Genomic DNA, 26,029 nt, shown 5'->3' on the forward strand with positions numbered 1-26,029 from the left:
ATCACCAAACAGCAAAGGTAGGAAAAATGATTTTATTTTCAATTTAGTGATCCTGTATATAGCATTAAGATAAGAAACAATATATGCAGTGTTAGATTTGTTTTATAATGGTTTTGCGGCTCCAAGTTTTTTTTTCTTTTCGAAAACGGGTCCAAGTGGCTCTTTATGTCTTAAAGGTTGCAGACCCCTGGCCTAGCTGATCGGGTATTCCCCTGCTGTGATCAGCTCAGCCAGCAGGGAGGCAGCAGTGGCAGAAGAAAAAATGTTGGCAGGAGAGATGGGGATGGGAGAAGAGTTGAACCTTGTGATTACTCTTCTGAGCAGGCATCAGCCACAGTTCCTTCCCTTTTATCGGGGCTGCTCTGCATGAATAATTTGCATTCTATTTGGGCTGAGCATCACCATGATATTTTTTTTTACCGTGGTGTCAGAGCTTTGTGCATCATGGCTGTGTCAGAAGCAGAGTTGTTGAAAATGGCAACCTTTTATCTACAGTATGTTTTCAGGGCATGTATTAGTTGCACTGCCTGTGTAAAGGGAAGAAATAGCACACACATGACTGACTTTTTTTCTATTCTTTAGGTGACAGAGTCATAGATGTAGGTTCAGAGTGGAGAACATTCAGCAATGACAAAGCTGCCAAAGACCCATCTCGAGTTGGAGACTCTCAGAATCCTCTCTTGAGTGGTGGAGATTTGACGACGATGATTGGCAAGGTAAAATTAAACATTGCCATTTTTCAAACATTTTTTAAAGCAAAACTGGGAGCCTAAAATTGAAGTGTCACAGGTACTACTAACTTAAACCAAATCCTGTTTGACACAGCTCTGCCCAATTATCCATTTGTATTATGGAAGGATGCAATAGGGGTAATGTTGGAGTAAATGGGTTAATGGTAAAACAAGGACATTTAGCATAACTCAGGCAACCCATGCTTCTACTTTCAGCTATAGAAATAATTGAAAAAAAAACCCACATCTAAGAATATTCTGAGGTTAATTTTGAAATTTTATAAAAGGTCTTCATGTTTACTGATACAATTCAAGTCACAATTCTGATGTCAGAGGAGGGGCGGGACCGCAGCAGAGAGAAGGCAGCTTGGAAGACCCGATGGCAGCTTGCAAAGATCGCTAGCACTAGCGATCTTATCCAGGCTGCCGAAATTAGGTAAATTGATGCCGGGAGGCCAAGGGGGAAGCCAGACAGAAGCACTTCCCGACTGACACTCCCCACTCGCCCTCTAAAGCAGGAGCGGCAGTGGCCGGCCAGCAAGAGGCAAGGGTCAGTCGCCGAATTGGGAGGCTGATTTTTTTTTTTGTTGTTGTTGTTTTTGAATCGATTCAAACCGATTCACCCGATATAAATCGATGATTCGAATCGTGAATCGGGCAGCACTAGTTAACAGAAAAGCATGCATTTTTTTGCACACAAATACAGATATATACTCTCACCCAGTATAGCATAAGTAACCGTAAACTAAAAATAGAATATGCGGACAACAATGAAATTGCACCCTAAGAAGTCAAATTCTGCGTACAGTGCTACTCCACAGAAAGTGATGCATGTCCCCTAGTACTAGGTAAAATATAAAGACAGCAGATGTAAATTTGAAGACTAGCAAATACCAGTCACCACATAGAAAAAAAATCAAAAATGGAAAATAAAATACCATTTTTCTATTAGCTTTTAGAGGCCAAAATCTCCTTCCTCTGGTCAGCAATATATACTGCAGTTACAGTATCCTTTGCTGACCTGAGGAAGGGGGTTTTGGTTTCTTAAAGGTAGTCATAAATATATTAAAATTAGTCCAATAGAAAGATCATCTTATTTCCATTTTCAAATTATAAACATTTATTAACATAGCTATACCACTGTTTTTCTGAAAATAAGACCTATCCCGAAAATAAGCCCTAGCATGATTTTCGGGGTAGGCCTTAATATAAACCCTACCCCCAAAAATAAGCCCTAATTGCCGGCAGCAGCGCTTCCCTTGTATGCCCCCCGCTGACGCTTCCATCTCTCCCATTCGAACCCCGACTGCGAACCGAAATACCTGGAAACAAACGGCAGCGTCGGCAGCACAGGCTGAATCGCGGCCTGCCCTTTTCACTCTTGTTGCTGATGACATCAGTGATGCGGCAGAGGAACGCCCGGATGTGATGGGGCAGGCCGCAATTCAGCCTGTGCTTCCATTTTTCCAGGTATTTCGGCTCACGGTTGGGGTTCGGATGGGAGGGAAAGATGAAAGGATTAGCAGAGGGGGGTGCGGGGTGCACAGCAGTGGGGGGATGGGAGGGATAGAAAGATACACAGGGGGATGGGAGTAAGGGAGGGATAGAAGCTTCAAGCGTTCTGCTGCACAGCTTCCATTTTGCATCTCCCAACATAGCACAGTGAGTAATAGGCTAACAGCCTATGAAGATCGATTTTGGTGGGAGGTCTCCAGATTAAGGTTTTGGAGGTTAGTACTGGTTCCCCCCCCCAAAAAAAAAACCCCAAACAATTTCTAAAATCACTATTTTTTATTGCTTGACTTGAATTTCCCAGGCTGTTCCCACCCCCTCCCCAGGCTGTTTTAATGTAAAAATCACTCCGTGGCAGCCATCTCGGATTTTACCAATTTTGAATTTTAAGCTTTATCTGCCTCAAAACACCTCATTTTCACAAGATAACAGGTGGAATGGACTCCTCAGGACAAGATACTTCGGATTCATGTCCTGTTTGTGGAGGAAAGCTGTCAGGCAAGCTTCCATGTTCCACGTGCCACACAGCGCATATGGGGGAAAGAGGTAACATCTGATTTAGCCCCCCTGCCCCTTCGGGCGGTTCCAGTGCTCAGGCCATCCGTGGACTGGCCAAAAAGTCTAAAATGGGGACAAGGGGCAGCACAAGTGCATCCTCAGTAAAATGGAGCCGTGATTCGGTGCTAAACTCCCGGAAAAACTCAAAAGGCTTAAATGGGTACAGAGGGGGCAAGGATTTTCTCTGGAGTTTATTAACATGTTGTTACAGACTTATCTGGCTAACAAGAGTTTGACAAATCTGCCTACTGTTGGGCCCTGTTAACATCAGGGGTTCCTTCCTCCCAAAATCGCAGCAGAGCCATGTGCAGTCGAGGGACAGTCCACCTGAGAATGACTTGGATGATCTGGATGATCTCATGCCTTTACTTTCTCTGACATACACTTCCATAGTGGGAGATATGACTGCAGTCACTGATCTGGGGGACGCTCCGGATCTTGGGGAGGAACCCACAGTGTGGTAACATTTTAAACCTTTGGCGCTGCTATGGATCATTTTGGAATCCCTTTAGGAGATGAAGTTAGAGACTCCTCAGTTCTTGACAGCGCAGTGCTCCCTTATGAGTAGCATGAAGCTGCAGTCGTCTTGTTTTCCTAACCATCCAGACGTCACGAAGATGCTCATGGATCACTGAGAAGTGCTGGAAGGTCCTCTGTGGGTGGCCAGGGTGTCTAAGCTCTACCCAACGGCAAATACTTTTAATCAGCTTTTGTTTCTCCAAAGGTTGGCTCTTTGGTTACATGGGTTACTAAGCACACTTCACTTCCTTCCCCATACCCCTCTCTTTTTTTTTTTTAGTCCTCTACAGGAAATGGCTGTCTGCTTTGTCACATACTTGAAGTTGGAGGGCATTCTAGAGGTAAGAGAGGAGGAGCACAACACTATGCTAATGAGGCTTCCTACTAGAGATCTTGCGAGATGGGATTGACTTACCTGAGGGTTTACAAGAAAGGAGATTCCAAGATAAGAACCTAATCTTTCCCTGTATCCCTTTTACCCCTTCTCGGTTTTGTGTCACTGTTTGTCTCCATTTTCAGCTTCCACCCCCCCTTCCCTGTTTCTGCATCCTCTAACCAGCATCTTTTCACCCTCCCTCCAGCCTAATATGACATCTTTCCCTCTTCTTTCTTTCTCCCCGCTCCCTCAGCCCAGGGAGTCCTGCATCTGGCATTCTGCCTTCCAACTGCTTTTCTCTCTCTTGTTCCCACGTCTTATAGCCAGCATTTTTCTACCCGCCCTCCACCAGCCCAATATGACATCTTTCCCTCCTATCTCTCCTCCCCTCCCCCACGAGTACTACATCTGGCCTTCACCCTTGTACCTGCACCCCCTTCCCCTTCCCCACAGCCCTCTTTAGCGACTCCATGTGCTCCGTCTCCTTCTGCTTTCTTTCCTTCCCCTTTCGTCCAAGTGCACTGTCTCCCGCTCTCTTTCCTTTCCCTTTCGTCCAAGAGCATTGTCTCCTCCCGCTCTCTTTCCTTCCCCTGTCGTCCTAGTGCACCGTCTGCTCCCGCTCTCTTTCCTTCCCCTGTCGTCCTAGTGCACCGTCTGCTCCCGCTCTCTTTCCTTCCCCTGTCGTCCTAGTGCACCGTCTGCTCCCGCTCTCTTTCCTTCCCCTGTCGTCCAAGTGCACCGTCTCCTCCCGCTCTCTTTCCTACCCCTGTCGTCCAAGTGCACCGTCTCCTCCCGCTCTCTTTCCTACCCCTGTCGTCCAAGTGCACCGTCTCCTCCCGCTCTCTTTCCTTCCCCTGTCGTCCAAGTGCACCGTCTCCTCCCGCTCTCTTTCCTTCCCCTGTCGTCCAAGTGCACCGTCTCCTCCCGCTCTCTTTCCTTCCCCTGTCGTCCAAGTGCACCGTCTCCTCCCGCTCTCTTTCCTTCCCCTGTCGTCCAAGTGCACCGTCTCCTCCCGCTCTCTTTCCTTCCCCTGTCGTCCAAGTGCACCGTCTCCTCCCGCTCTTTCCTTCCCCTGTCGTCCTAGTGCACCGTCTGCTCCCGCTCTCTTTCCTTCCCCTGTCGTCCTAGTGCACCGTCTGCTCCCGCTCTCTTTCCTTCCCCTGTCGTCCTAGTGCACCGTCTGCTCCCGCTCTCTTTCCTTCCCCTGTCGTCCAAGTGCACCGTCTCCTCCCGCTCTCTTTCCTACCCCTGTCGTCCAAGTGCACCGTCTCCTCACGCTCTCTTCCCTTCCCCTTTCGTCCAAGTGCACCGTCTCCTCCCGTTCTCTTCCCTTCCCCGTTCTCCACACATGTTCATTTCACCTTCAACTGTTTTCCTATTCGCTGGTGAGTCTCCTCTTCTACTTGGTCCGATCTAGCTCTCCCTTCCTTCCCCTTTGCAAGTCTTATATTTCTCCCTACTTTCCTCAACCACAATCTTGGTTGTTCCTTCCTGATTCTGGCGACTCTGCCACTCTTTTGTCCAGTACTGTCTGGTTTTTCTCAGCCTGCTTGTCATTCATAGCATCCAACGGTCTTACAAAGTTGGGTTTTCCTATTCATCTGGCTTCTTCTGGCCACCCTGGGGGCCTTTTCTCTGCTGCAACTTCCTGTTGCTGCATGGGAGGACGCACAAAGGGGAGGGCTCCCAAGGTGGCTGGAAGAAGCCTGGTAGAATCATTGCTGGCAGGGAGAGAGCCAGATCTGCTGAAGGTTAGAGGGAGAGGAGGCCGGGAAAGTCCAGAAGGGATGTCATAGGGAAGGAAGGATTTTTTGGTCAGCTGCAGACAGCTTGTAGGAACCGCTGCCTGCAGCTTTTTTCTATATTATTTTTTTATTTTCAAATTTTACAGAAAGTGTACAACATGTTAAAATATAATTGATGAATATACAATAACACTTTTATATCTAATACATTATGTTCTAAATATATTTTTATCCCCTCTCCCTCCCCCCACCCTTCTATTATTTTTCATTCATACATAACATATTGTATAATATATTTTAACATATTTATGTAAAAATTATTTTCATTACCCCCCCCCCTATGTGTGTCATAATAAAGATATTTGAAAGAAGAATAGAAGAAGAAAAAACCTACTATTTACTCATTACAATATTTTGTCAAAGGCCCCCATATTTTTATAAATTTAATATATGTCCCTCTTTGTATTGCTATTGCTCTTTCCATTTTGTATATATGACATATTGTGTTCCACCAAAATGTATAATTTAGGTTATTATAATTTTTCCAATTGTTGGTTATATGTTGAATGGCAACCCCTGTCATAATTAATAAAAGCTTGTTATTTTCTGGTGAAATTTGACTTTTTTTCCTCATCATCATTCCAAATAATATTGTATCATATGATATTGCAATATGATTTTCCATCAATTTGTTAATTTGTGGCCAAATTAAATTCCAAAAAGTTATAATGTAGGGACAATGATACAATAAATGATCCAATGTCCCTGGTTCTAGATTACAGTGCCAGCATTTATTGGACTTAGAACTGTCTAATTTTTGCAAACGTGTAGGGGTCCAAAAAGCTCTATGTAATAAAAAGAACCAAGTTTGTCTCATAGATGCTGACACTGTACATCCCATTCTCCAAGACCAAATTAGTGGCCATTGAGATGCATTAATCTGATGTCCAATCTCAATGCTCCAAATATCTCTTAGACCATTTTTTGGTTTTTTATTCAAATATCCAGATATTAATTTATACCACAATGCGGCTTGATGTCCTAGGAAGTCTGCTTGAAAACATAAGAACTTTAAACTATATTGATTATTTAATGTTTTCCATTCAGGGAACCCAACCTGAATGGCCTGCTTCAATTGCAACCATTTAAAACTTTGTGTTTTACTTAGACCAAATCTATGTTGCAATTGTGAAAAATCCAGCAGTTTACCTTCTGAAATAACATCATCTAGAGATCTAATGCCTGCAATAATCCAGTTCTTCCAAAGGATTTGAGCTCCGCCAATTTTGATCTTGGAGTTTATCCATATAGATTGATTAGTTGATTTGTTTATTGGGATAGGTGTTAATTTATCAATAAACCTCAACGTTTTCCAAGTATCCATTAATATTTTATTTTCTCTGTATCTTCTAGGTATGTTAATACTTGGCAAATGAACTAAATTTAGGGGAAACATAAGGCGCCATTCTAAATACAACCAATCCGGTACATTATCCATAAGTTCTGGGAGGATCCAATACATACCCTGACGTAGAATATAGGCTTGATGGTACCTATAGAAATTTGGAAAATTTACCCCTCCCTCCTTAATTGATTTTTGCAAAGTTACTAAAGCTATTCTAGGTGTTTTACCAAGCCAAAGAAATTTTTTTAAAATGCTATTAAGTTTTTTATAAAATGACCCCTGAAAATAAATTGGTATCATACTCATTTGATAGCAAACTACAGGTAATATCATCATTTTAATAGTTTGAACTCTTCCCCACCAAGAAATATGTAATGGGTTCCATTGCTCACATAACTCCGTAACTTTTTTTAATACATATTTTTCATTCTCTTTTACAGTATCTTCAATTGTATTTTTAACTTGAATGCCAAGATATTTAAATCCTTCTTCTTTCCATATGAATGGAAAAGTGTCAAATAATCCTTTTACACAATGAATATTTAAAGGTATAATTTCAGATTTATTCCAATTAATTTTATAACCTGAAAATTTGCCAAACTTATCAATTAATTCCAATAAAGAAGATAAGGTAGACTCTGGATTTCTCAAATAAAGTAAAATATCATCAGCATAAGCCGAAATTTTATTTTCCATATCTGAATATGGAATACCTTGTATCTCCCTCGTTTGCTGTATTGCTAACAATAAGGGTTCTAATACAACATCAAATAACAAAGGAGATAAAGGACAACCTTGTCTAACTCCCCTCTGCAATTGAAAACCATCAGATATCTTATTATTAATATTTAGTCTTGCAATCGGGAAGCTATACAATGTTTTTACCATTTGTATAAATCCAGAACCTATACCAAACCATTCTAAAGCCTGATACATAAAATTCCATTCTACCCTATCAAATGCTTTTTCAGCATCTAATGAAACTGTAAAAGCCGGTTCATCCATTTTTTTTGACAAGTTTAACATGTGAAACAATAATCTAGAGTTATTAGAGGAATGTCTTTTAGCAACGAAACCCGTTTGATGCATATCTATAATATGTGGGAGAGCCTTGGCTAATCTCAAAGCCAAAATTTTCGCCAAAAGTTTATTATCAACATTTATCAAAGATATAGGTCTGTAGTTTGAAACCAAAGTAGGATCTTTATTTGGCTTAGGCAAAACAATTATTATTGATTCAGCCATAGTACCTTTAATATTACCTTTTATAAGTTGTGTCTGATATAAATTTAGTAAATATGGGGAAAGGATATTTTGAAATGTTTTATAAAATTCTACTGTATAACCATCACCACCTGGAGCGGATCCAACTCTAAGAGATCTCAATGCTGTTTCTAGTTCTTTTAATGATATAGGTTCATCTAAACTCCGTTTTATATGATCAGGAACCTTAGGTCCATTAATTAAATCTAAAAAATTTTTCCCATCTTTTTGTCTCTCCAAATAAGGCTCAGAAGAATACAGGTCCTTATAAAATTTTAAAAATTGTTTTAATATTATATTTGTTTGATTTGTTATTATACCATTATCATATTTTATTCCATTAATATTAGTTCTTCTTTTTTTTGCTTTAAGATAATTTGCCAATAATCTCCCCGCTTTATTAGAATTTCCATAATACATTGTTTGCTTGGAAAACAAATCTCTTCTTATCATTTTTGAAGTTAATTCATTATATTTACCTTTTGCTTTCAAAAGAGCTTGCAAAACTTCATATTCCCATTTACTTACCAATTTAGCTTCTAATATTTTTATTTCCTTTTCTAATTCTATATATTGTATTTTAATCTGTTTCCTAATAAAAGCTGAATATGATATAATATTACCCCTCATAGTTGCTTTAAATGCATCCCATACATTCTCTATAGATGTATCCTCCACTAAATTTATTTGAAAGAAATCGTTAATTTGTGTTTTAAAATTTTCCAAAAATTTGTCATCCACAAGCAATGCATTATCAAATCTCCAAAGAGGTCTACCATTCTCTAATTGATCTAATTGTAATTCTATCCATACTCCCGCATGATCAGAAATGATAATAGGATCTATGGAAGCTTTAATCACCAGTTGCACTTTATTTGTTGAAACAAAAATATAATCTATTCTTGAAAATGATTTATGAACCTGTGAACAAAATGAAAATTCCTGATCATTAAAATGAAGAATACGCCATATATCTTTCAAATCACATGATTGAACCAAATTATCTAAACCTAAAGATTTTATACTTTTACCTGGTTTTTTATCCAATAATGGATCCATTACAGCATTAAAATCTCCAGCCACCACTAAATTAGAAGCAGCCAGTGGTAATAACATATTCTGTAACTTTTTAAAAAATTCTGATTGATTCGAATTAGGGGCATATATATTAAACAACGTCAGGGTATCATTTCCCATACCTATATCAATATGTATCCATCTTCCATGTGGATCTGAATTTTTTACCTTAATCTTGGCCATACATTTTTTATTTATAAGAATTGCTACCCCTGCTTTTTTACCCTCTGCTGGAGCAAAAAAACATTCCTTTACCCACCCACCCGATAGTTTCTGTGATTCCTTTATATTAAGATGGGTCTCCTGCAGACAGTAAATATCCGCATTTTGCTTTTTTAAAAATGTTAATACTTTTTTCCTTTTAATTACGTGATTCAGGCCATTGACATTAATAGAATATATTTTAAAAGACATTATACATTTTAATACTTCTCATTATAATCTTCTTCCCCTCTTCCTTCATATTTAAAATCCAAAAAATGTTTTTCATGACACACATATTTACCCCTAAAGTATCTAATCCCTTGTTTATTTTTTCCTTAATCATTCTAGTAAATACTCTCCTTTTCCCTCCCTTTCCCACCCAATACAATGGCTGCTTAAGGATACACATTGGAATTGTAACCCGAACATTCTCCTCCCCCCTAGGCAATCAATATTTAATATTCAAACAAATTTCCCTTCTATCTGTCTATATTAACCTTTAATAACTTTAGTCATTTTTTCATAAATAAATTTTTATTATCTTTTCTTTATATCATTTTTTTTCCCCCTTTCTTCAGATATTTCAATATTTCATACTTTTATAATTTTTCATAAAGTCATCAAAACCCATCTTAATGTTTTATGTTAAAATATCATAGGTTCTGGTTTAGAAAGAAAAGTTTTTAGTTTTTCTGGATCCTCGAATTACAAGGATTTATCTCCAGATGATACTCTCATTTTTGCCGGATAATATAGACCGTATTTAAAACCTTTTTCTTTTAGTTGAGGTCTCATGTCTAATAGTCTCTTTCTTTTATTTGCTGTATTTTTAGCAAAGTCCGGCAAAAACCATATTCTGGATCCTTTATAATTTAGATTTTTGTCTTTCTTTGCAGCATTTAATATTTCTAATGCTTGTTGGTATCTAAGCATTTTGAAAATTATTGGTCTTGGCCTGTCTTTATTTTCTACATTTTTAACTGGAATCCTATGCGCTCTTTCTATTTCAAGTGGTTGTTTCAAGTCCAGTTGTAATATTTTTGGAATTAAGTTTTCTAGAAAAAGTATAGCATTTTTTCCTTCTAAATTTTCTTGTATTCCAAAAAGTTTAATGTTTTTCCTTCTTCCTCGATTCTCATAGTCTTCCAGTTGATCTTTCAATTTTTTTAATTCCAGACTGTCATTTTTGCATCTGTTTGTTTCACTTTCTATGACCTCCATTTTAGATTCTAGTACAGTTGTTCTTTTATTATTAACTTCCAGTTGTCTGTGGATGTTCAATATTTCTTCCTTCATATCTGACATATTGGTTACAGTTTCCTTTAGCATTTGCTTAATTTGTCTTAGTTCTTCCATAACTTCAGCTTTACTCAATATGTCAGATTCTTCAACAGGAAGTGGAATCTTGCTTGGTGTTATTTGATCTTGCTTTTGTCTTTTTGCTGACATACCAGCCTCATTTTTGTTTTGTCTGGTACTTGCCATGTTGTTATTTTCTTTTTCTTAGATTTTTCTTTATTTATATTTATTAGGAGACACAATAGTATCTTTCAGTCACAATTCCCAATAATCTGACTTTGATATCTTATTATATCAGCAGTTTTTCTTGTTGCTTTATATTAGCACTGAAATGTAGTCAAATCTTTGTCAGTCATTCCATCCAAAAAATTTTATTTGTAACTGCCACCAATTTTGCACTGAGAAATAACACTCCTCTCTTAGGATCTGTTTACACTTCAATACTAGCAAGAAAGGCTATCTCAAACCGCCATATTTTAGAAACTAACAGCTTTCCACTGATATCAGACCAAAAGGGAAAACACTTTTTTTTTTTCTTTATATCATCGGGCAATTCAATGCAAGACCACTGCAATCTTTAAAACAGGCACAAGTCTTTTCTTCAGAGTATTCTTAGAAGCAACTGTCAGTTATTTATCTCCAGTTCCTCTCCGTTCCAGTATTTGAAAAGAAAATGCCGGTAATCTTTTCCTCTGGCTTTCCTCTCTCAAGCCCTGTCTCAGTTTCAGCGGAGGAGGGTAATATTTAATCAAACAGTTATTTCCTCTTTCCTGTAGATTCCGTTTAGCTACGGCGGCACAAATCTTTTTCAACAGTTAATTTTAACAGCTCTGTCAGTTACTCACTCCCGATGTCGCGTCATTTCAGCGCTGAGAAAAAACCTGCAAACTTTATTTTTGATTTCCCTTTCACAGATCTTGTCAGCTCTTTTTCCCTCTAGCTCCGTTTAGCTTTACTCTCCCCCAATATCTATTCGTTTTAGCACAGAGGGAAAAAGTTTTTTATCAGCCTGTCTCAGCGCTGGCAGGAGAAGGCTGTATCAAACTGTCACAGCTCCACAATCAACCGTCAGCAGCCTCACATCAAGATCGGCTTCCTTCTCAACAGTTATTCAGCTTTAGCACAGAGAAATAACAACACTCTTTAGTTTTCAAGCTTCTCTTTCAATATCTTACCCAGGCTTGGCAGCTTATAATATCAGGCTGATGTCCCTTACGCTGAGTTTACTTCAAATATGCCCCGTCGCTCTGGCTATCAACATCCTGTCATGAATGAACTCAGCATAAAGAGAAACAAACCCTCTCTCTTTACTTTCCTCCTTCAGACTATCATTTGATTCTCAGGCAGTATACTTTTCATCAATCTTTAAACTTATATCTTTCAACTTCTCTTCGTTTCAGCACTGAGGAAAAAAAACGGTGCTCTGAATTCTCAGCTCTCACTCTTTCAGGCTTCATTCACATCAACTCCATTATAAGCGGTTATCGTCAAATTTTCACAAGTTCAGCTTCGCTAATGATAATAATTATTTTTTTATGAAATCATCAAGAAGGGATTAAATTTTTAATCTTTTGTTGCCCAGATGAAGAGGAGCTTCGCGATCACACGTCCATTCGTGTTCGCGTTAAGCCATGCCCTCTGCCTGCAGCTTTTTTAAGAAAGAAATGTGACTGTCTGATTTATGAAGAAAAATTCAGTCAACCCCCATTCCTGTACAGCTCTCTAGCCTGGAGTTCAGCAAATTGATGAGTCTAGTTATTTTACAAAACAAATTGATTTGAATTGATTCAGCTGAACTAAATTGGTTTGAATTGTGAATTAGGCAGCTCTAATGGGTAGGGATGGGGAGTTGGGGGTGGGGGTTATTGTTCAATTGTATTGTGTTGGATCATTGTTTGTTATTGTTGTTCCAAGGATTTGAAAGTAGTGTTTTTCCTTAAAAGCTTTAACCAGCAGGAGAGGCTTCTACCTAGGTTGATTTTAGAATCTTAAAAATGTGAAGTTTTGTAAAATGTGGTATCTATTTGCTTTTATCACTACATATTTCAGGGTACTGGAGCAGCAAGCTTTGATGAATTTGGAAATTCAAAGTATCAAAACCGAAGGACCATGAGCAGCTCTGATCGTGCAATGATGAACGCCTTCAAAGAAATCACAAATATGGCAGACAGAATAAATCTTCCCAGAAATATAGTTGTAAGTTAGTGCCTATTGCTTTTAAAAAGTTCTGGCATTGACATAGTTAGCATAATATAGTAAACATATGAATTTTTAATATAGCTACTAATTAAGTGGCCCAGAGTTAATAAATTTTATATTCTTGCTTTGAAGGATAGAACAAATAATTTATTCAAACAAGTTTATGAACAGAAGAGCCTAAAGGGAAGGAGTAATGATGCCATTGCTTCTGCTTGTCTCTACATAGCATGTAGACAAGAAGGTGTTCCTAGAACATTTAAAGGTAAGCTTTCAATTGCACAGATTACTATTCAGCAAATATTGGGTAAGTGCTTTTAACTTTTACATTAAGTGGAGGAGCGGTTACGGTTTCAGTAATGTTTTCTCACTAAATTTTCTACTGTAGATCAATTACACAACAGCAAATTCTGTGTTAGTAAATTAAGCTTCTCTCCCTATTCAGTTTGCACTAACTTTTTCTGATTATTCTTTGTCAAAGATCCAAAGTGATTCACAACAATTAAAAATACACATAATCTGGGAGTCACTTTGGACGTTGAGCGGAGAGAACACAAGACTATGGCTCACACTACATCTTCAGGCCCAATTGTAGGGAGGCATAGCATTCTTGAATTGCAGAGCCAATGTTAACTCATGGATGAGGAGGGATTAGAAGCAATTTTTACTTTTTTTTTTAATGTAAAAATTGCTTCCAATCCCTCCTCATCCATGAGTTAACATTGGCTCTGCAATTCAAGAATGCTTTGCCTCCCTACACCAACCCCAAAAGTAGACTAAGCCTTCCGACTTATCTTCTAGGCCCTTAAAATTAGTAAGATTGCAAACAATTGCAGAATGCAGGGGCTTCAGTATGACATCTCGATTCTGAGACTTTTACCTTCAGACACTCCCCTTAAACCCTCCAAAGAATTAGAGCTAGTCCTCCTGACCATCAGAGAAGGTAATGCAAACCTGAGTACACAGCTTGGAAAGATACAGGCAGACCTGGTGGGGATGCAAACAGGCCAGCAGGAATTAGATCAGGTGGAAAAGCACGTAGCAGACACTAAAAGACAAGCAGGCAGCATATTCTAATGTGGGTGATGTCATCCACAGAGCCCAGTATGGATAGTGCTAAAAGTGTACTGTCACTTTAAACTTAGAAGCTTCGAGACTGCCTGAATGTGCGAGTGCCTTCCTGTCCGATGTCGGCTCACAGTTCCTCAGTTTTTAGTTTTCTGCGGAGCAAAGAAGTTGTGTTTTGAACTCTGTCCAAACCGCATTGCCTTCCCAATGTACTTTTTTGCCTTTTAGCTTGTTTTTCTTTTTTTATATATATTAATAATAAAAGTAAATTTTTTCCTTAGTCAGTCCTTCGGGCCTCTTTCTCTCCGGTGTTTTCTCTCACTGGCAGTTATGTCTCAGGGTGCAACCATTGAGTTTTCTGACTTAGCCGCTGAGTAATGAAATACTTAGGATTGAAACTAATTTCTTGAATGAATTTAGTTCATCTGAGATTAATGTTGAATTTGTTTTCCATCTCCTGTTCATCTAAATGCTGGCCTACATTGTAAGTAGACGCAGCTGCTAAGCTAATCGCGGCAAGGGGATCTCCCTGCTGCGATAAGTTTAGCGGACGCAGCTTCCAGTCCCCCCCCCCCCCCAATGAACGCAGCAGGAGGGTGCCCAATCCCTCCTGACAGCACACCCTCCACCCCCCCCTGCTTGAAGTTCACTGGCAGGAGGGTGCCCAGTCCCTCCTGCCGGAACCTCCCCCTAAAGATCACTGGAGGGATTGAGATCTCTCCTGCTGCATTCGGGGGGGGGGAGAGGGGGGACGACTGGCGGCCGCTAAACTTATCGTGTCAGGGAGATCCCTTGCTGCGATAAGCTTAGTGGCTGCATCTACAATGACCCAATTCTCTAACCAGCGTCTGTAACATGGACATCGGTTAGAGAATCTGGCGGCCTTAGGCCCAGTTCTATATAGGACGCCTGTAGGCTTCTGAGACCGGGTATCCTATATAGAATCCTGGCCTTATAGTCTGGTTTGGTCACTGGTATTCATTAGTAGGTAGCCATGTACCTACAGAGTTCACATCTCTCACTTGCCTCTTGGTGCAAAGATATATAATCTCAATTGTACATAAATGAACATGTCTGTTAGCAGTAGAAATGTAAGATGCTGTAAAACAGTGTTCTTCAACCACCGGTCCGGAGAAATTTCCTGCCGTCCATAGGGCTGGCACATGCATTGGACCCCAGACAGTGCTCTTCAGCCACTGGTCCACAGTGCAATCGATGTGGCATTGTCTTCAGGCCGGTTCCCTCTTCCTCAGTGCTGCAGTGCACAAAGCCGTGGGCAAAGGCTCCTACGCGCATCATGCGCCTGAACTGGAAGCCTTCTCTCTGACATCGCAACGTCAGAGGGAAGGCTTTCAGATGAGGCGCGGGTTGCGCAAGGAGCCACTGCCCACAGCTTTGTGCACTGCAGCACTGAGGAAGAGAGAGCCGGCCCGAAGATAACACTGGGGGGCAGGCCAGAAGGCAAGGCACAGCATGGAGGGAGGGAGACAACGGTAGGGGGAATAATTTTATTTTTCAATTTAGTGATTGATTTACATCTGTTGTCTGTTCAGGAAGAAATGCATTTGTTTTTTTTTCCTCTGGGGTTGTACTGCATGCAGAGTCTTGCATCTTAGGATTTGTTTGTATATATTAATACTTTTAGTTTTTGGTCCCGTATTTGCATGGGGTTATCTGTGTTCTGGTAGGAATGAATATTGAGAAGCATACAGTATGCTTTGTGTAGTTTAATTTTGTGGTTAACCATTATGTGTTGTTAATACGATTATATTGTGTGTGTATATATATGAAAAATGAATGGAAAAAATGGTGTTACAATTAGTACTGGGGGCGTGGTCTGGGGCAGAGAATGAGTGGAGATGGGCGGGGTCTGGCCCACAACTTAGCCCAGTGTTCTTCAACTGCCTATCCGTGGTCCACAAAATAATTATTTTATTTCCGCCGGTCCATAGGTGTCAAAAGTTTAAAGAACACTGCTGTAAAATGTATTGCTGAGAACTCTTTACTGATTTTCTGTGTACTTCTTTTAGAAATCTGTGCAGTATCGAGGATATCGAAGAAGGAAATAGGCCGGTGTTTTAAACTTATCCTGAAAGCTCTGGAAACCAGTGTGGATTTGATTACAACTGGGGACTTTATGTCACGGTTTTGTTCAAACCTGGGTCTTCCTAAGCAAGTACAGATGGCAGCTACACACATTGCGCGCAAAGCTGTGGAATTGGACCTAGTTCCTGGTCGAAGTCCTATCTCTGTAGCAGCAGCAGCTATTTACATGGCATCACAAGCTTCCGCAGAGAAACGGACACAAAAGGGTAGGTAGAAAAGGGGCAGAGAAATCATGGGGCAAAAATAAGGTAATTTCTTTGCTAAAAAGGTAATTGGATACATGAAAAGGCTTCCTAGTGGAAGTGCCAAAGAGAGACCAATAGTATTAATTTATAGGTATGTAAAGGTAAAACGAGTTCAGTTAGTGTCTCAAGGGAAGTAAATTGGATAGATTAAATCTTGCGCTTTTAACTATCCTATTCTAATTTTTATTGGTATTTCTTGTGTGTCTGTATATAAGCACTAGCTCTAGTATTTCTATTATCTCGACAGAAATCAACTGATTAGTTGTGCATTACCCCAAGTTTCAAATAAGAACATAGCAAACTAATCTTTCAGTACAAACGTTTTGCTTTGCTTGTGTTTTGTTGGCCTTCATTAAATACAAAGTATTTTTGTAATTGTAGCCAACCTTTCCTTTTAGCTAAGATTTTTTTGTAGTTTTACTAAAGTGAAATCATTTACAGTACATTTGAAGCACTTGAAGTGTTAGTTTGCTAATACAGTAACCTTGACAATGTTTGTGGGGTATACACATTACGCTCTTAAAAGCTTGCGGTATTTAAATACACTTCTCCCTCAATATTCGCGGGGTTAGGGGCAGAGCCAGTCTGCAAATATTGAAAAAATGCAAATAACACTCACCTACCCCCGCTTCCCTCCTGCCTCCTGGACCTCTTGACACCTTACCTGGTGGTCTAGTGGGGCAGGAGCGCTTTTCCTACGCTTCTGCTCTGTGCAGAGCCGTCCACAAAAATGGCTGCCCTGCGTTCCCGCTGTAGTCTTGTGAGACCACGGGAACTCACAGCAGTCATTTTTGTGGACGGCTCTGCACGGGGCAGGAGCGTTCCTGCCCGCTAGATCACCAGGTAAGGTATTGAGAGGTTCAGGAGGCAGGGGTGGGTCCAGGTTTAGAAACTCAGAATAACCGAAGTCGCAAGTCCTAAACCCGTGAATCGGTAGGGAGAATTGTATACTTGCAGATACCCCTCCCTCTGGCACACACTCTCCTCTTCTGCCTTTTAACCCCAACATTTTTTTGATCCTTTCTCTTCTTTCAGCTTTCATGACTCAAGAGTGCTCCAGCTGCCACTGTGAGCATATCTCTTCCTTACTGGCCAGGTGCATATGCACATTCTTGCTAAGCGGGATAGATACCATCTATGATCTCTGAAGCAATCATATGTATACATAAAATAAGTGCATGCAGATATATCAGCGTGTATTCTGTTTTTTTTCCCTTTTAGAAATTGGTGACATCGCTGGAGTTGCTGATGTTACAATTAGACAGTCCTACAGACTTGTTTATCCACGTGCACCAGATCTGTTTCCTGCAGACTTTAAGTTTGACACGCCTGTGGACAAGCTACCACAGCTGTAAAATGCCACAGCTGCTATTCCTATAGAACATTTGTATTTTTGTTCCTGTTGTAAAGGGTATATAAAGTGTTTAATATGCAGCCTTCATCAGATAGAATTGGAGAAATACCTTAAAGAGCTACAGAGCTGCATGATGGAACACAGCACACATTCCAATTCTGATTAAGACTTTGTGTGACATTTTGTATGTATATATTAGTGAAAGTAAATATTTGAGATTGTAGCAATATCCTATTTAGATTTCTGATGTAGTGGTCTAGTAAATCATATTTTTGGCAACCATTTGATAAACAATTCTGTAATTGTTTTCCAAAAACATTGTGCAGGAATTGTACTGTATGGATATTAAACAATTTTCTTTCATTATTTTTACTAATCTCTTAAAAAAAAGCACCAAGTTGAAATGCTGTTCAACAAGGGGAAGAGTGAAGAATTAGATTTTTTTTTTAAATATATAAATTATTGTGTGGTTAGCTACTGCACAATAACTTTAAAATTAATTGACAGTGAATGGCTTTTGAGTTTTAGTCCTGCTCTGAAGTGTCATGTAAAAGCTTCCTTTTTAACTCCTGACACTGACAAGAAAGCATCTCAGATCTTAATACCTGCAATTCCCCAATCAGGAACTTAATATCTAGGCAATGTATTGTGCAGGAGGGCATTCTCTTTTTGCTGTCTGATTTGCATACTTGTTAGGTTACTGTATCTATCACTCAATGAAAGGACTTGCACATGGGTTTTCATAATTTATATGTATTTACAATCTAGATCTGTAAATAAAACATTTGTTATATCGGATGTATGCTATAAAGTTGATTAGGCACCACTTTTGAAACCTTGATTTTGGCAATGTGTATGGTGTATTTCTGTCTTTGAGGGCAGGGTTAAACAAGTTGACTAGCCATTCTTTTTGTGTGCGCACTGTATTGTAGCTGAATTTGAGGCATGAATCTTTTCACTTTTGGTGGTGGGAGTAGTAAAATCAAAGATGCTGAAACACAAACCAGAGTCCAGGACAAAGGTAAGAGGGAAAATTGTATTCTGGGGTTATCATAAAATGACTATTCCATGTAGGGGGAGGTTCTGACAGAAGGGTTCAGTCATTATCTCACAGGTGGTAGCTTCATATCCATTGACTCAAATAAATGAGACTGTTCTACTGTATAATTTCAGAGTCATTTACTATTATGCTAGGATCATTTTATTTCTATAGGCTGGGCAGTAGATAACAAATCTTAGAGAACTTAGAGCATCATATAGGCCAAATCGACAAGCTAAAGAACAGTAAATCATCTGGACCAGATAGTATACAGCTTAGAGCAGTGGTTCTCAACCAGTGTTACCAAATGACAAGACAGCATGATTTTTGCTTTTCTTAACTGTGTGCTGCAGGTTGGAGAGAGTTGAGAACCAGGACGTCAGGTATTTGAAATCTCCATAATTGCTCCCTACTATTCTCACCAGCACCAGATGAAAAGGTGTTGCAGCTCACCCTCTCTTCCACCCTGGCAGACATCACACTTTTGTTTTAATTTCTCTTACATCATTGCTAGCAACGATTAAATGACTACAATAGAATCTCTGCTTTCCGGCACTGCTTTTTGGTACTGGTTTTCTGGCTAATTGAGTGTGTTAGAAACCTTGTCTAACACAATCTCAATCCCCCCACCCCGAAGCACCAGTGCAGCAGCGGTCCTGAGCCTCAAAGCCCTTCTCCTTTCCTCAAGCCCCAAAATAACAGAAGCAGTCGGTAGTCCTAAACCACGCACCAGCTCACTCCTTCTCCTCCCTCTCTCCCTTCCTTACCTGAAGTGCAGCAGGAGGCAGCCTTACAACAGGCTGCTCGCGACCAACCCCAGCAGGGCTTTTCCGCTGATGCGTCAGAAGTGACATGTTAAGAAAGGCCCTGCCAGGGCTGGCTGTGAGCAGCCTATTTTGAGGCTGCCTCTTGCTGAGTGCTGTGCTTCAGGTAAGAAAGGGGGAGAGAGAGGGGAAGGAGTGAGGGGGTTGGTGGCTCAGGATCGCTGCCTGTTTCTGCCACTAAGAGGCTTGAGGGAGGAAGGAGGGCGTTATGGGTCAGGACAGAGGGAGGGAGGGGGATTTGTGTCTCAGCTGCTTGGGGGCTTGAGGGAGGGAGAGGGGATTTTTGGCTCAGGATGTGGTACACCATCAAAAGTGTGCATGAAGGAAGTGGGATTTTTGGGGTGCAATTGTAACTTTGGGGGGGTTGGGGTTAGTGGCAATCGAGTGCGTCGGCATGGGCCTGAAGGAGGGAGGGTTCCCCCCCACACACCCTTAGAGCGGAAAAGAGAAGTTTTACTGTAGGGGGGGACCCGGGACCCCCCCCCTCCCCCCGAGTGCAAACAGGCCTGCCTGGAAGCGGGTAAAGGACTGCTGCCACTTGTAGTTCTTTTGGGCTTGAGGGAGGATGGGAGGGGTTTGCTGGTGCTTCAGGGGACTTCCCCCCCTCCCCCGGTGATTTTTTTTTTTTGCCAGTTGGGTGAGAGTCCTGATTAACTGAGATTCTATTGTATTTCAAAAAAATCTGTTAGTATAACCCAACCTTGTTTTACACTGTTATATAACTTCACATAAGGTAAATACTGTATGTAACCCACCTTGAACTTCACTTTGGAGTATTTGGTGGGATGTAAGATCACATATAACAATATATAGGTTTTTTTTGTTCAGCTGCAGATTGCAGTGTTCATGAGGGACTGTTGAAAAGTTCTCAGCCCAACCAAGAAGGGAATGAAGTAGAGCTATGAAACTTGCAAGATATGAATGATTACTACTGTGAGGAAGTTAGCTTGTTGCTATTTATTAATGTGCTGTACTGCCTTTATTTATTTTGTATGTTGATTGTACATGGCTCCACATCATTCTCTTAGTTGGACTGAGAACTTTTCAACAGCCCCTTGTAGTGTCACAGATGAGAATATTGTTTGTGAAGTATGTCATAACAAAAGAAAGATTGATAACTACTGGCTTAGAGTAGTGAAAATGCAAAAATGACATTATGTGAATCTACTATTAAGCAACCTATCATTAAAATGATCTCTAGTCCCTGAAGTTTGGAAAGTGGTCAATTTAATTCCAATTTTTAATAAGAGTTCCAGGGGTGATGGTGGGACTTTAGACCAATGACCCTGAGGTTAGTTCCAGGCAAAGCGAAAGACACACAATTTAATGAGACAGTAAACATGGGCTGTAGCCACAGGAACTCTTGCCTCACTAATCAGCTATATATATATATATTAATGTGTGATTGAAGAGATGGATAAAGTAAACTAGTTGATAGAGTGGATCTAGATTTTAAAAAGCTTGTGACAGAGTCCCTCATGAGACTGCCAAGGAAATTAAAACATCAACGAAGAGGAGGCAATGTTCTGTTTTGATTTCAGAGCTGGCTAAAGGAAAATAGAATTAAATAGACAGTTCTCTTAAAGGAAGAATAGTGGAATACTTAAAAGTTAGGTAATTAACCCTCCCCCCATCCTTTTACTAAACTGCGATAGCGGTTTTTAGTGCAGGGAGCTGTGCTCTGTGTCCTGCTATTGATCATGGTGCTGTCTTTTCAAGTTTGCCACTATTTCACATGTCATTTTGGACACTCTGTGAGTTGAAGTTAGACCCTCAACAGCCCTTCACCTAGTGTTCCATTAAGAGCAGTACAAACGCACAGACTACATTTCTGGCTCATCTGGATATCACCTTGTTAGTTATTGACTAATGGGAGTTCCCAAAAGGCTCCCTAAAGCTGGCAAAGGCTATGTCCAGGCTCTATCCTATGGCTCCAGATTTCCAACAGTTGTTTTTGCAGCTGAAGGTGGATTCTGCAGTTGCTCAAGTGACTAAGCATATGTTCCTTCCTAGTGAGGGGTGATGCTGAAGGACACAGGATTGCAAAGTGGACATGGTCCTTAAAAGACAGTTTGATGCATTGGCTTTGGGTATCAAAGTGGCAGTGGCTGCATCTTTTGGGGCATGGGCCTGTCATAACAGGTTGGAGGATGTCTGTCACTGATTATGGAGGGAGTGGATTATGTGGCTGATGCTCTTTATGACATTATTAGAGTCAGGATTAATGTGTTGGTTTCTGCTTGCTGGATGATCTGGCTTAGTGCTAGGCAGCCAATCCAATCTCCAAGGCTACTCTAAGCAGATTACCCTTTAAGGGGCAAAGGCTTGGATGACCTAATGGCCAGTGTGGCAGATCACCATCCCAAATGTACCAGACAGCAGAGTTTGACATTCCAACGGGGGTGGCAGAGGCAATTTTTGTTCTTCTCGACGATCTCGCCAATTCCGCTCTGGTTCCTGTTCCCAGAGACCCTTCCAAGGGTTCAGAAAGATTTGGCAACTACTGATGCTAACAACTCTCTGGATCATGTGGCAGTTCAGCCACCAAAAAGCAACAATAAGAACATAAGAATTGCCATACTGGGACAAACCGAATGTCCATCAAATCCAGTATCCTATTTCCAACCATGACCAACCCAGGTTCCAAGTACCTTGCTAGATCCCAAGTAGTAAAACAGATTTTATGTTGCTTGGCCAGGTCAACTGCCGTGTCCTGGACATTATTCGTGAGAGGCGCAAGGAACAGCGTAAGTTGATGTTTCCAGAGGAATGCCTTTTTGAAGGGCATGCCCCTCAGAATCATCTCATAGGGTGACTGACACTCATGACTGATGTCAGCCTTAATGGCTGGGGGGGGGGGGCAAATGCTGTGGTCGCCAGCAGGAAGCACATAGTCTATAAATCATCTGGAAATGAGCGCCATTCATTTGGCATTGAAAGCACTGGACTTTCTTGACAGGAAAAGTGGTCAGTTTTCTCCAACAATACTACTGCAGTAGCTTATGTGAACAGACAGGGAGGCACCAGAAGCGCTCCATTACGCCTTGAGGCACAGATGTTATTCAAGTAAGCGGAAGCTCACTTATAGGCACTTGGCAGCCCACATGGCAGTAGGAATATCCAAGCAGAATTAAGCAAGCAGACTCAATCCAGGGGAGTGGTCCCTTTCCAAAAGAGCATTCAGCCTCATTGTATAGCACTAGGGGAGACCAGAAATGGATCTAATGGCCTCAGCCAAGAATATAAAAGCGGATTGCTTCTACAGTCGAAAAGATGCTCTCTGTGTTCTCACCATGGGCCATGGTATGCCAGATCATCTGCGGTATCATGAGTCACCAGGTCTGGTAATGTTAGTTGCTCTGGACTGGCCTTGGCATGCAGATCTGTCTGCCTTAGTTGTTCCATGTCTATTCCTGTAGCATCCAGTGATTGGACTTGTTCCCTGAGTGCTAGGAGCACTTTCCAATGAGTACTTTAAAAGTTTTTGAAATCTCAGTACAAGAGAGTACTGATATAACAAGATGTGATCAATATTCACAAATATATGCTTTCTACCATGCAAGATGAAGAAGGGGAGCCACTGGTCCTTGAAAAGATTGCACAAACTTGCTCATTTCTCTAGGACTAATAAATTAATGAGAACACATGGCACAGTTAGGTAGAGCAATTTGAGAGTTATAATGAATTTAGGGAGATTTTAGTAACCTGTTACTGTAGGGAACAAATGTCAGGCTTGTAACTTCAACAGTCTGCTAGGTTGAGGTTACTACTGTATTTAGCCAGCCTGAAAATAAGGCAAAACTTACAAATGCTACTTACATTACATTCTATCCTATAACAGGCTTATGCTGTAATATAGTGGTGAAGAAAACAGCATATAAATTAGTTTTTACTTTATTGTAGGCTGACCAGTTAAACGGTTCTTCCTTGACATCTTTGCTGGTAGGGGTGTATAGAGCCATATTATAAAGCCTTTTAAGTTAGCTGGGTGGTGTGCCCCTGCAGAGAGTCCTGAAAACACTATAGATGGGACTTACCATATAGCATCTAAGCAATTTCTATTCAGCTGTGGTCAATGCCCCTATAACCATCAGGGAAAATGCAGCTGTTAGAACAATTTAACTGTCAGGTCTTTGAACTATGCTGTTAATCTGCATTTGATCAGATGGCAAAATATTTCAAGTTATTGCTATAGCTCCTACTGTGCCTATATGTAAAGTAAAACTTACATAGGGTCCCATTTAAACTTTAATTTGTGCATCAATATTATGAAATGACTGCAAAACACTTTTTAGATTAACAAATGGTAAAGGCACAATTTGTGATGCATAGTGAGTGTACCATTCTAGAACATCCATATTTTTTTACATAGTGCCTGAACAGCCATTTACAGATAGCAAAACATATTTACAGATCTAACATTTAAAGTCTTATCTGTCTAAAAACGGATATTATAAAAAATAAAGATAAAATTAGTGCTTTCTTCAGCTTAATCGTGTGAATATACCCAACCCTCTGATTCTAGTGATTTGCTTTGATTAAAAATATTCTGTACAAAACTATATTTTCACATGGATGTCTCCCTGCTTTTATTCTTAAGAACCTGTCATGTCTAGTAACTTGCAAAGGAGACTGTACCTCAAAAGTATGTGGTATTAAAATAGTTTAGTTAAAGATCTTACATCCCCGTCTAAAGGATATCTTTAGAAAAGAGGGTTGTTTATTCAGTTAAGTGTGTTTAAAAATGATTTAAAGGGAAGAGGGAGGCCTACAAGCTATTCAGACCACACAGCTAGCTAACTTATGAAGGTTTCATGCCCTTATTTAAATTCACATAATAGCATAGGACCTCTTAGTGTTTTGATTTGCCCCCTTAAAAAAGTTATATAGTAGGTAGGATTACTAGTTTCTATACTCATTAACCTACAACTAACTTCTTAACTGGTTCAGGCAGGGGAAAATAATCACTAGGAATACAGAAAAGAACAGTGACTCTTGCCTAGTCAAAAAAAGACCATAAATGTGGTCTCATTACTAGTGTAAAAGCTACAGTATACTGGATTGGTTTTTAAACTTTTGAGGTACAGTTGGTTTAGTGTTATAATATGGTTTATAAAATATACAGTTATCAAAAATATTTATACATTCTGTTACAACATATTGCTTTGACCAAATCCTGGAATCCAGTGGCCTAAAATATATTCAGATGCACTTCAATTAAGCCATAGCATTCTATTACCTGTTCCCATAGCCACTGTGCAAAACTCTAAAGTGGTACAATTACTTACAAATGCCTTTGAAATTAAAATACAACTTCCAAATATACATGTTCACATCATGTATACATTGAAAATAGCTACGATTTCTAAGGATAGGGTTCTTATACAGCAGACACCTGATGAACTAGATTGCGAAATACATTATGCTTAACCATTTAAAAACATTCATTAGAGAAACATTTACAAATATGAAAATGCATGTGTATTTGAGGAATGTATAATTTCATAGTCCTTTCACAACCAGACACATGTTTTGTTTTTTCTCTTTCTTACATTCTTGGTATCTGCTGGGTTTCTTCCTTTTTAATGTTAGCAATTAAAAGCAAAACGGTTTGGCAAGTGGCTTTTTGGTAATTTTCAGGACTTGTCCATTTTCTTATGGAAGCACTTATAGTGTTTTTATAGCTTTAAGGCCATTACATTTTTTTCAAATAAATACTATAGAAAAATTTACAAAAGAAGGCATCAGTTCTCCATTTCCATCATTTGAAATCAAAGGACCAAAATGTGCATTTTTACCGACCTTAGGTGGGCACATTTTGGGGTTATTACAGTAACCTTTGAACTGTCATTAAGAAAGTGTGCCTCATGCCAAGAGAAAATATTTCCTGTAAATATCAATAGCACCCACAGCTATAATTTAACATTGACTGAACAATGCTAAATAATTATAATTCTAGTGCATGGTCTGTCTTCTACTTAAGGCAGGTATAATACAAAGTTTTCAACTGTAGAAAAGCAAGATAAAGATACATGATCCAACTAAGCCATTGTGCATAAGATAGCTTAGCACAGCCAAACTGCTTTCCAGTGCTTAGATAAAAAATGGACATATAAAAAAAGGCCACTTCTCTGAAGAGTATTAAAACAACACTTAAAAAATCTTCATGCGATTAAAAAAAAAATGAAAGGATAGCTGGCGTAGAAAACAATCCAAGGAGATACTATTCTTCTCAGCAATGAGTCAGTCAGCTATAAGTTTCACAGTATCTGAGGTGGGAAGTTTTAACACCAATCAGCAATGTAGTCAAAATTTCTAAAGGTTTCCTGCTCATCTTCTGAAAGTAACCTTGGTTCCCGGGGTGGTGTCAGGATGGGTGCTTCTGAGGTAAATTCGTCATCAAAATTACTAACATCTTCTCGGCTTCTAATTGTGGGAACAAATGGTGGCTTCACCTTCTTGGCCAGCAAGGCATCCCAATCAATCTGCTGTAAAATACAAGCTAGCA

General features: G+C 40.0%; 2 protein-coding genes across 10 annotated transcripts in view; one reads left to right on the forward strand and one right to left on the reverse strand.

The window, feature by feature from the left end:
* The window catches only part of GTF2B (general transcription factor IIB), a 58,236-nt gene extending 39,752 nt beyond the window's left edge, over positions 1 to 18,484 (forward strand). For both annotated transcript variants that reach the window (XM_033916943.1, XM_033916942.1), the window contains exons 3-7: positions 583 to 716; positions 12,739 to 12,885; positions 13,021 to 13,150; positions 15,984 to 16,265; positions 17,526 to 18,484. In XM_033916943.1, the coding sequence (XP_033772834.1) occupies positions 583 to 716; positions 12,739 to 12,885; positions 13,021 to 13,150; positions 15,984 to 16,265; positions 17,526 to 17,659 (827 nt within the window). In that variant the 3' untranslated portion in view covers positions 17,660 to 18,484. The remainder of the gene's footprint in view (positions 1 to 582; positions 717 to 12,738; positions 12,886 to 13,020; positions 13,151 to 15,983; positions 16,266 to 17,525) is intronic.
* Positions 18,485 to 19,817: 1,333 nt separating this feature from the next.
* Positions 19,818 to 26,029, reverse strand: part of PKN2 (protein kinase N2) — a 226,402-nt gene continuing 220,190 nt past the window's right edge. For 7 of the 8 annotated variants that reach the window (XM_033915237.1, XM_033915234.1, XM_033915238.1 and 4 more), the window contains one exon: positions 19,818 to 26,009. In XM_033915237.1, coding sequence (XP_033771128.1) covers positions 25,806 to 26,009 — 204 coding nt within the window. In that variant the 3' untranslated portion in view covers positions 19,818 to 25,805. The remainder of the gene's footprint in view (positions 26,010 to 26,029) is intronic. The other variant, XM_033915236.1, reaches the window with a different exon arrangement.

The sequence above is a fragment of the Geotrypetes seraphini genome, chromosome 12, assembly GCF_902459505.1.
Source record: "Geotrypetes seraphini chromosome 12, aGeoSer1.1, whole genome shotgun sequence".
Classification (NCBI taxonomy): domain Eukaryota; kingdom Metazoa; phylum Chordata; class Amphibia; order Gymnophiona; family Dermophiidae; genus Geotrypetes; species Geotrypetes seraphini.